General features: G+C 52.4%; 1 protein-coding gene across 3 annotated transcripts; it reads right to left on the reverse strand.

Moving 5' to 3' along the window:
* Positions 1 to 539: 539 nt before the first annotated feature.
* On the reverse strand, positions 540 to 10,254 carry RBM14 (RNA binding motif protein 14). Of its 3 annotated transcripts, none has more exons than XM_008051972.2 (3): positions 9,635 to 10,254; positions 3,563 to 3,673; positions 540 to 1,423 (listed from the first exon to the last, which is right to left on the reverse strand). In XM_008051972.2, exons 1-3 carry the CDS (start codon positions 9,969 to 9,971, stop codon positions 1,401 to 1,403), a joined length of 471 nt encoding a protein of 156 aa, XP_008050163.1. In that variant the 5' UTR covers positions 9,972 to 10,254; the 3' UTR covers positions 540 to 1,400. The 3 variants fall into 3 exon arrangements, with proteins under 3 accessions (XP_008050163.1, XP_008050162.1, XP_008050164.1); XM_008051971.2 differs by having other exon boundaries at positions 2,209 to 3,673; XM_008051973.2 differs by lacking the exon at positions 3,563 to 3,673.
* Between the last annotated feature and the right edge of the window lie 712 nt (positions 10,255 to 10,966).

A 10,966-nucleotide genomic window follows, 5' to 3' on the forward strand; every position in this document is an offset into this window, starting at 1 on the left:
TCAAGTTTTCCCTGCCCCTCCTTCTCCAACCACAGGGCAGTCCCAGACGCTGACATCACCCATACCCACACTCCTTTCTGGTCCCAGCCCCCGCACTCACTCGAGCCCACCGCCTGAAGGATCCATTAGCCTTATAAATACCACAGCAGCCCATTCCCTGCTTCTTGAGAAGCCAGACCCTGGAACCACCCCACTGGAGTACGGGTCGTTTCCAAGCTGGAGAAAATCAGGGAAAATGGTCAACTACAGGGAGCAGAAAATGGACACTATCTACTGCATTTTGCTATAATTAATTCAAGTTGAGGGCTGAGGAAGTCCAAGCCACTTGCTCTGGGCTCTCCAGTCCTAAAGATGGCAGGCTAGTAGGCCGACAATGAGCTAAATCCTTGTGGGCTGCAGGGACATTCTTCTAATTTCCACAAACTCCTTTTCTCACCTGCCCTGGGTTCTCTGATTGCCCTCCCTTTAGCTCTCACGTCTTCCTGGATGTCAAACTGGCTCCTCTGACACTGAGTGCAATCAAGACAATGACAACCAGGTTTCCAAACTGCAAATTGCCCCAAGTTTTATTGTAGTCCATACAAAAGGGAAAAAAAAATTAAGTTTTTCTAACACCACCTACTTGGGGAGATGGGGAAGTGGGACTGTGCTGCTCACCATCAGCTAGAACATCAGTGGTCAGTAGGGATTTGGACACATACCAACTGACTGTCCCAACAGGAACTCAGTCTCAACAGTCTACACAGAGGGACAGTCAGGGCCCCCTGGACTGCTGGCATAGCTTGGCGCATAGGAAACGGTTAAGAAGCTAACCCTTTCCTGGCCTCCCTCACATCTAAAAAGAAAAAGGCGCCGCCGACCTCAGCTGTAGGTTGCTTCCCCATCCAGACGACCTTAAATATCGCGCACAAAAATAAAAGGGAGCCAGGAAAAAATAAAAACATAAAAGAAATTCCCATTTTGGGGAGATGGGAGGCAGGGTAGAGGGGAAACCGCAGATCTAGAGCCAGTAGCAAGATTTGCTACTGAGGCGAAGGAACAAAGGTCACTGCCGAACACTCACAAGGATCATCTCCTGGGGAAGGCCCACGTGGTAGAGGGGATGATAAACCGCAATCGGGAAAGGTATGGGCTGGAGTAGTTACAACCTGGGCCTGTACCCTACCCACCTCTCCTCTCCCTCCCTCCCTGTGGAACCCCATCCCCAGGATGGCCCTACATGCGGCGCTGGTAGCCAGAATGCATCTGAGCTGCCCGCAGGTAATCATTATAGGAGCCCGAATAGCGTGCGTAATCGGAATGGGCATCGGGCAGGCGACGGTAATCCAGCGAGGACTTTGTCGGCGAGCGGCGGAACGAAAGCTGCGACTCTGATAAACGGCGGTAATCAGAGAGCTCGGCTAAACGCCGGTCGGAACCATACCTAGTCGAGAGAAGAAGACAGTTGGTGAATGAGACAATTGAGGGGAGGGCTCCAGGTGGGCTTAGGGGAGATGCCAATGGGGGCAGGGAGGGCATGATCAGGTTGGTCTCCAAGAGATTGGTCTCCTTTTGTCAGAAGGCTCATCAACCTATCCAGGCCAAGAAATCAAGCCTGGGTTCAACTCAGTGGGAAACCAAACCCTCCACTGAAGCCCTCCCCTCTGAAATGGCCAAGGTGGATTTGGTCTACATTCCCAAACCGTAAACAAACTATCCCCACCCTGGGCCCTGCACAGAAAGACCTTGGTTGCTTGTCAACAGAACGGCGGACGAAAGCAAGGTCCCCAACTTCCCAGAGTGGACGCACCTCATCATCTTGCCTTCAGTCAGTGAATGCCAAAGGGACTCCTCTTTCACACCCGCCCCCACCAAAACCGGTACAACCACGTACAGGCTTAAGGATCCGAGACAGCGGGAAAGGCTATGGGCCACAGTCCCACAGTCCTGCAGGCAGTAGCTCCAGTGACACTTGGGCTCGCCTAGATAGGTGACACCTTTCCCAGCCCGACTAGCTGGTACCACCCCAGGCTGAGCACTATGCTCCACCTGACCCCTGGTGACCAGGAAAGTTCACAGACACCACTCTCCTTGGCCTCTGGACATCCCACAGGAATAAAGGAGAGAAGACCAAGGGAGAGGCCAATGGCTCCAGTTTCCCTCCCATGCCAACCTCAGCCCCTTGTCCTAAGCCCCAGCTGGGGGCAGAGGCGGGGGGGCATACAGTACCTTTTCGACATGGCGACAGCCTTTTTGTAGGGATCGTCGTAGCTGGCCCGGGGTGGGGAGAGACGGGTACGCTCATAGGGCGGCGGGGTGCTGTTGGCGTTGGCAACGGCCCCCTGGGACATGGACAGGTAGGCTGCAGACGGCTGACCTGCCCCATCGTAGGCATTGCCTGCCTGGCCACGGTAGGAGGCAGCAGCCTGGGGATGCTGCTGGGCAGCATAGGAAGCAGCCAGTGAGGCTGACGACTGAGTGCGGTAAGGAGCTGCCAGGGTGGCAGAAGGCTGGGCCCCGTAGGCAGCTGCAGCCCCATAGGAGCCAGTGGCCGCAGCAGCCGACTGAGCCCCGTAGGAGCCCGACAGGCCCATTGACGCTTGAGCCCCATAACTATTCAGCTGGGTCTGGACAACCGGCTGGGCCCCATAGGAGCCAGTCATTGGAGTAGTGGCTTGTGCAGCGTAGGCGGCTGGCTGGCTGGCATAGGCAGCAGCCGTGGCTGGCTGTGCCACGTAGGCAGCAGGCTGGGAAGAGTAGGACGCGGCCTGTTGTGCAGTGTATGGGGCAGACTGGGCATTGTAAGAGGCCGAGGGCTGGGCATTGTAAGACGCTGCCTGGGCTCCATACGCCAGCGAGGAGGCTGCAGACTGGGCCCCATAGGAGGCTGCCTGAGCCCCGTAGGAGCCTAGGGAGGAAGCTGCTCCCTGGGTATTGTAGGAGGAAGCAGCCGCACGAACCCCATAGGAAGAGGCAGCCTGGGTGCCGTAAGAGGATGGCTGGTTACCATAGGAGGTGAGGGAGGAGCCCTGAGCCCCATAGGAATTGAGCGAAGAAGCCGCAGCTGCCTGACCCCCATAGGAGGAGAGGGCTGAGGCCGAGGGCTGGGCTCCACCATACGGGCCGAGTGAGGAAGTCGCGGCAGACTGGGAGCTAGGGCTAGCCAGCTGGCCCCTGTATGGGGCCCCAAGGGAGACAGAGGGCTGAGCGCGGTAAGAGGCTGCCTGGGCTGTCATGGGCTGAGTCCGATAGCCGACACCCAAAGAGGCAGAAGGCTGGGCCCGGTAGGCAGCTCCCAGCGACACTGAGGGCTGGGCCCGGTAGGTGGCTGGCTGGGCCGTCAGAGGAGCCACGTAAGAGGCTCGAGGAGGTGAACGGCGCAGGGGGCTGCGGTCGCGACCAAAGAAGGGTGGTGTGGGCTGACGGGCTTGCCCATCAAAGCCACCAGTGCTGTTGCCAAAAGCCTGCTGGTAGTCGAAGGTGGCAGAGAAGCCACCAGTTCCAGGGAATGCCGTATCCCCAGCCCCTGGTTTCTTGGTCTTGTCCCCAGACTGGACAGCCAGGCCAGGCCCCTTCTTCTGACCCTTGGTGGAGAGTTCCACGTTGATGCGCTTGCCCTTCACTTCTTTGCCGTTGAGCTGCGCGATGGCGGCTTTGGCATCTGCTTCCTTCTCCATGTGAACAAACGCGTAGTCTGATAAAGCAGCAGACAGAGGGTTAGCAATTAGGGGGGCAGGGCATGCTACCTGGTCCCAAGTTGGACACACAACAGCACCCAGCTGTTGCCAGCTACCTCCAGGCCTCCAAACCCTCCTCTCCAGAAGTATGTCATAATGTGGCTCCCGCATAACAAAGCTTCTGACTGTCCCAGGCAGTCATCTTTGCGTATGGCCTTCTCCCCATTCTCCCCATTCCCCTGCCACCTCACCCAACTTCCTGGTGAGAGAAGAAAGAGCAAAGATGAACGGCAACACAGGATAAAAGTCTTCACAGCTCCTGTAAGTATAAACCAGCAGAACAAAATGCAGAAAGGGTTCCTGGATCACGCAATTCTTCCGTGCTCTCAACCCAAGCTCAGCAAACACTACCTTTGAAGCCTAGCTCTCAAACACTGGAAATAAGCACTCACATTCTGGCATGACCCATCTCCGAGCCCAGGTTCAATTAAGGCAAGAGAGGTAGACTGCAACAAGCAAGCAGTAATATGATCTCCTCCTTTTCCAACAAGACTTTCAAAGTTTTCAAGACACTTTCAGGCAAAGTGTCATTTGGGCCTCACAACAATCCTGTGAGGTAGGCAGGGCAAAGGATCATCGTCTCCATTTTACAGACAGGTAAACATGCTCAAAATTTTTATATGGCTTGCCCCCAATCAAAGTGTGTCAGAATCAGGACCAGAATCTAAGCTCTCCCTATACCCCTTTGCTACACCAGTCTCACCCTGAGAAGTCAATATATAAGGCCAGGATTGTGTTAGACTTAGAAGGGGAGAAGATGAACTCTAAGTAAGCCACTGAGGTATGGGAATGGAAACTAAGCCTCCTGGCTGAGTTCAAGGCCAAGGCTCCTGTCCCAGGCCACATTACATTCTCCACTGTCCCTCTTTAAGGAACAGAAGTGTATCTTACCCCTTGGGCTTCTAGTCATAGAACAGACTGTTTACAGGAAAGATCAGGTTTCTCAGCTATAAGGCAAGAAGCTGCAATTACTGCAGCTAGCAGGCTCTGCTAAGTAGGTTGCCCCTGAGTCTCTCATTAAGATCTGAATGAGCTGTGGTAGGAGAGAATCTAAGGACAGGATGTTGATCTCAAAGTTCTACTCATCTAGCACACAGGAGAAAACTTTAGGTGAGGGAAGAGAACAGAGGAAATTCTTGTTCCTGTCCACATTCACAATCCACAATCCTGCAAGCAGGCCCTGAAGAACAAGGATAGGATCCTGGCCGTAGGGAAAAAGACCCTGCACTTAACCCTCTTTCTCAACCAGCAGGGCTACCTTAAGATAGAATTCATGTGGCAGGATCCAACCTCTGTCACATCAGTTTAAGAAACAAAGAGCTACCTGGACGTTAATTACTCAGGTTCTACTTTCCACGATAAAAAACACTTTTAATAGCCACCAAACAAATGCCCTCATTTCTAGAAATTTTCATATTGGGATGCCCTCTCTAGCTACTGCTATAGAAAAAGTCATTTCCCTAGATTTGAAGGCCATGCCACCCATCTCATAATAATGGGAATAAAGATAAAGCCGGAACTGTGGCTCATGCCTATAAGCCCAGCACTTTGGGAGGCGGAGGTGCGAAAATTGCCTGAGCCCAGGGTTTTGAGACCAGCCCGGGCAACTTAGCAAGACTTTGTCTCTACAATAAATCAAAAAGCTAACCAGGCATGGTGGCACATGCCTGTGGTTCCAGCTACCTGGAAGGAAGGCTGAGGTGGGGTGGATTGTCTGAACTCAGCAGGTCAAGGCTGCAGTAGCTGTGACTGTGCCTCCAGCCTGGGCAACAGAGTAAGACTCTGACTCAAAAAAGAAAAAAAAAATCAATAGATAGAATTCAGAAGTGTGGTACAGCACAAAAGGGGTATTAAGCTTGGAACTAAACAGCCTTAGTTCTAGATCCAGAAATCGCTGACTTCTTTTAAGATCTTAAAGAACCGATCATTATTTCCCCACCTGACAAAACTATCTTCCCTACCTCAAAGTTAAAAGGTTCAAGTGAGAAGATAAGTGCCTTTTAAGATATAAACAGCTACAGAATAATAAAGAATCATTATTCAAACCTAGGAATAACCAGAAGCTTAATTTCCCTACGAGAATATTATCTTTCATCTCTAATAAAACACAATGCCATTTGTACATGCAAACTTAGAACCTGCCAGAGATGATAGAACAAAATGAACTGTCACAACTCTCAGTTGTTAACACCACCAGGGTCAGAACCTTATCCATCAACTATGAAAAGCTAAGGGTTCCTTTCAGCATTGCCATGCAGTACTAGGATTGTCCTCTCTCCTCTCAGTTCCACTTTGGGTAGAGTAAGCAAAAATAACAGTGAGTGGCCTAAGATCTCTAAAAGGAGAGGCAGAGTTGTTCCTCAAGAACGGCAAAACCTCCTGGAGAATGCAATGGCAAGCAGAAAGGACCATTCAGAGTGAAGAGGAAGCAGGAAGAGTTCCTGGAGCTTGTAGTCTAGGGGGACCTCCAGGCCCTGTGACGGAATAGTAAGGAGCCACATTCATATTCCTGATTATTCTACCCACAAATTCATCAGACTAGGAGGACCTAGGAAAAACACCCAATAAAAACATCAGTGGAATTACAACAGCATTTGGACATTCCACTGTCTGCTCCCTACTTAACTGGATTTTAGTAAAAGACTCCAAGTGATAAAATTTCACAATTGAGATTTTGCATGTGCAATTCAAATGACTGCCCAGATAAGCTATATAACTGATCCAAAAAAAGCAACCTGATACAATTATAGCCAAATTATATTAGAAAGTTTCAAGTCTGATACTGTAGAGGAAGTGTGACTAGGTTGCCCAGTTGACACAATGGCATCAGGGCTAACTAAGCGCCATCACAGCAAGCAGCCAAACTCAGATCTAGTCCTGTCAAAGACGCCCGAAATCCCAACTACTCCTAGGACAACGAAGAAAAACCAGAGATCTGAAGAACTCTGGGGACCATCTTGCTTGGAGAGCTAGTTCAAGAAAACCTCTGAAGGAAATCACCACACTGGGCCTAGCAAGTCATGTTTGGTACCATCACAATTCCTCCATTACCAAAGTTAAGAGAATCCAGAAAAATGCGCTTTCCTATCCTGAGAAGACTAGATCTTTAACTTGAAACTATGCAGCTCTGGATAGGAAGCAAGAATGGCCACCCACAAAAAAGGAGAGGACATGTTTTCTCTTTTGCCTGTCAGACCTCCCTGAAGTCTGTAGATAGTTCCTGAAGTCGTTCATCTCCGAACACCCAACAGGATGTAGCTGTGGAGAGTGGTTACAATCCACTGCTGCTATTGAGATTTCTGCTCTACAAATCATAGCTAAGCTCCTGGAGTAACCAAGCAACGATGTTGTTGTGGTTTGTTTTTCCTGTGAAATAAAGCAGAACTGGTTGTCCTTGTGCAATACCAAGCTTCTGTGCCTTTCAAAGCTTTGTCAACCAACACAGAGAGCCTCATACGCAAAAACAGGGACCTCTCATACGCAGCGTAAGAAATGAGTAATCACCTGGGAATGGTGGTTCACACCTGTATCCTGCACTCTGGGAGGCGAAGGCGAAAGGACTGCCCGAGTCCAGGGGTTTGAGACCAGCCTGGGCAACTTGGCAAGCCCTGTCTCTACAATCAATCAAAAAATCAGCCAGGCATGGTAGCACGTGCCTATGGTTCCAGCTACTTGAAAGGCCGAGGCAGGATGATCCCCTGGGCCCAGCAGGTTGAGGGTGCGGTGGCCCTAAGCGTGCCACTGTACTCCAGCCTGGGCAACAGAGATTCCTACTCAACAAAAAAAGAAAAAGAAAAAAAAAGTAATCTCTTTATACAGCGTGTCTCTTCTACTATATTCCCAACTTTCAAACCTTGCTTTCCTTCATCCCAAGATAAAAAGGCATCAGTAGAGGACATGATGCTTCAAACCTTTCCCAGTCTCTTACATCAAAGTATATCAGGAGCTTTGTTACATAGCAGCATAACTACAGATAACAATTCAGCACCACTTCCTGAGTAAGGCAATGCATTTCTGCTAATCAAAAATTCACAAATGGACAAGACGCACAAAGCTTTTCCTCTAACTCACAGACTCAGCCAGGAGTTCTAAAAACCAAGGTGCAGGTATTATGTACTTCACCTCCTCTGTTACTTGGTGTTGGTCCCAAGCAAATTCAGGCAAATTTTTTACTTTCTCTACCACTTGAAAGCAAGTTTCTTGACCACATGAGTTCCTCTGAGTGCTGTCACATCTGATGCTGAATTCTAGACTCCCAATCTAGTCACCACCCTGCTCAAGAACCACATAACAAACTTGGTAGGTCAATTAAACACAAAATTCTTATAGACTCACATACCCCATTCACTTGCTGGCCAAGTATCCAATCTCAGCCCCTACCCACTCTGTTAAACAAAAGCAAAAATCCATGCACCACACAGCCCGCCTCAGAGCACCCATCAGGAAAGCCCGATTCCGGATAGTCGTGGACTTGCATAACCTGAGTTGAGGAAAATAGAATGCAGTATTAATGCAGAACAAGAAATTGCTCCTAGCAGTGGAGACTATGACCCTTTATAGTTCCGCTATTACAAAAAGGACTAGGCATGGCCCTAAAGACGTGCTTTTCCAGGACAATAAATTAATTATCTTGGCAGGAATGAGTAAGGGTCTGCACTTGTATGTATTTCCTATCCTCAAAACTTCTCACAAAGGGTGTAAGCAGGCATGACTCCAACACCAGGAATAGAGCATCACACACTCCCTGCTGCGTCCTCAAAGATGACAGGGCAAAGTTAACGCTGACCTGTTCCCAAGTGGAACAGAGACTGCCCACATACGCAAGGGCTGTCCCACCAAATCTTGCCAATGCAAATAAAAAAGCTTAGGGGATTAAAAACCCAGGCTATGAAAAAAGTCAGGCCTAAATTTTGGTGACACATTTTCCTCAAAGAAAAGGAAAACTAGGGACCTGCCCTGTGGATCAGACTACTCAAGCAATGACGACTACAGTCAGTAAACCGTGTTGAGCCAATGTTTAACGAAGACCTCTCGCATACCCCTCTCCAAAACCCCCTCAGCCAGAGTATGTCCCCTTGCAAAGTCATAAGGCTTATAAAAGAAAATGACACTGCCCTGGGGAGTCACAGGCTTGGCAAGTAAAGACTACGCAAAAGGGGCAGTCATAAAACAAGCTTCCTTCCACATGCAAAAGTTTGGGGTTTCCAGTTGACAAATGTAAAATCGAACCAAAAGAAAAAAACCCAAGTTGGAGGGAGATGGAAAGCACAGAGCTGCCACGCCTGACTCACCTAATATGGAAAGGCCAAGTGATTCGGAAGGGGCCCCTCCTGTACCCACGAGTAGACCCATGCCAGACAATACTAAAAAGTCCCAGCCCGAAAAACGTCCAAGGGCCCCGTTACCTTCCGCTTGAGAGCATTCATCGGGAGGGAACGCGAGGGCGGCCTTGGGGCGTCAGCCCCCACCTTTTCCCTCTTCCCTTGCTCTGACCGACGTCTGGAGAGGAAGTGAGGAAGGGGGGAAGTGGCGAAATCTTCCCCGCTCCACGATCCGGCTTGTGCCCGTCACTTCCCAAATTCCGCTGGGTGCCAGGCCCAGGAGACCAGGAGAAGGCGCGCCCCCGGTACACTCGCAAGGCTCTCAGGCGCGTCCCCGGCCCCGTAGCTTTGCTCGCAGTGGCCGCCGCACCCACCCAGAGCCGCTTCCTCCCACTTGGTGAATGGTGCCTGGACCGCAGGGGAGGAGGGTGGCTCTACCCAACGCGCCCTCAACACCTCCGGCCAGCTCCCGCGCAGCTCCCCACCCCTCCCAACCGCGCAGTGACCGACCCCCGGGTAAGGGGCGTGGCTAACAGGCAGAGTGCCCCGAGCGCGCCCGCGCCCGCGCCCCCGCCCCCGAGCGCGCCTCCGCGTTACCTTTCACCACGTCACACTCGATGACGCGTCCGCGGCGCTCGAAGAGACTGCGCAGTTCCTGGCTCGTGCATGCAGCCGACACATTGCCCACGAAAATCTTCCAAGTGTTAAGAGGCCTTGGGCGCGACATCTCCACCACGAGCGCGCGCCCCGGCCGCAGCTCGTGGCCATGCAGGGCCTCGATGGCGCGCAGCGCGCCCGCGTTCTCGCGCATGTGCACGAAGGCAAACTGTTTCATGACGGCGCAGCTCATGACCGTGCCGTAGGGCGCGAAGAGGGCGGCCAGCTCCTCCGGAGTCGTATCCGCCCCGTCGACGTTGCCCACGAATATCTTCATCTTGCCGCCGCAGCCGCCTTCCCGGGGAGCCGGGACCCCTCCAGCGACAGGCGAGACGTCTGGCCGACCGGCAGTCCTCCCCAGGAATGGCTGGTGACCGAGAACCCCGCCGCGCAGGCGCCCTGCTCTAGCCAATCGGAAGCCGCATCCCGCGCGTCTGGCAGCCAATCATAGAGGCCGAGAGAAGATGCACTCAGGCGCAGCCAATCCCAGAGGACCTGGAGCCCGCTCGTTCGCGGAGGGGGCGGGAGAGGGACGGGAACGCGCGACCAACCGCCACGGCCGGGGGGAGGGGGAAGGAGGGTTGGAGAGGCGGCAACGCGCGCCAGGATCGCAGGCGGCGTAGAGGCCTAGTCGGCGAGGCGGCCTCTGGCCCGGGTGGGGCCGCGGCCCGCGGGCCCCAAGGAACAACTGTGTTCAGCCGGAAGTCAGAGCTCCGCCCACTCTGGCAGCCCCGGGCAGACCCGCGCCTGGAAGTGGCCGCGTGAGTGTCCGGGCAAAGGCCGGGCCTGGCGGGAGAAACCGCGACCCACGCCTTCAGCCAGGAAACGGTCACCGGGACTGTGCTGGGCGGTCCGAGGAGACCCGAGCGGCAAGTCCCGGAGAAGCCCCCGTGCCATCGATTAATTCCTTCTTGCAAGACACATTCCCTGGGGTTGCCGAGGTCCTGGCAAACAGTGACAATTCCGAAATCTCTGCCCTGATGGAATACCCAATCAAGAACGAGCTGACGCGAGTGTATGTTTCAAGTTTCCACGGCGAAAAATTGAATAAAAAGAAGGTTAAATCGAAACAATCCTTGAGGAGGCAAGAGCCGAGGCTTAAAACATTGAAGGAAGACAAGTTTACACCGACAGCTTTCAGTATGTAGATTTCTCAGCCCGATGCGGTCGCTCCCGCCTGCACTTTGGGAGGGTGAGGCCGGAGTGTCCGAGATCAGCTTGAGCAACATAGGACCCTGCCCCTTACAAAAAAAAAAAAAATTTTTTTTTTTT

This window comes from Carlito syrichta, unplaced genomic scaffold (assembly GCF_000164805.1).
Source record: "Carlito syrichta isolate Samal-C Ts95f unplaced genomic scaffold, Tarsius_syrichta-2.0.1 Scaffold249661, whole genome shotgun sequence".
NCBI classification, from domain to species: Eukaryota; Metazoa; Chordata; class Mammalia; order Primates; family Tarsiidae; genus Carlito; species Carlito syrichta.

What these genes read in the sequence shown, in the direction of transcription:
- RBM14 (XM_008051971.2), bottom strand. Translation starts at nt 9,971, where the DNA reads ATGAAGATATTCGTGGGCAACGTCGACGGGGCGGATACGACTCCGGAG. An exon ending in CGAGTGTGACGTGGTGAAAG is followed by an intron (nt 3,674 to 9,634) that starts GTAACGCGGAGG and finishes CTGCTTTATCAG; the next exon opens with ACTACGCGTTTGTTCACATG. An exon ending in GCTGTCGCCATGTCGAAAAG is followed by an intron (nt 1,424 to 2,208) that starts GTACTGTATGCC and finishes TCTCTCGACTAG; the next exon opens with GTATGGTTCCGACCGGCGTT.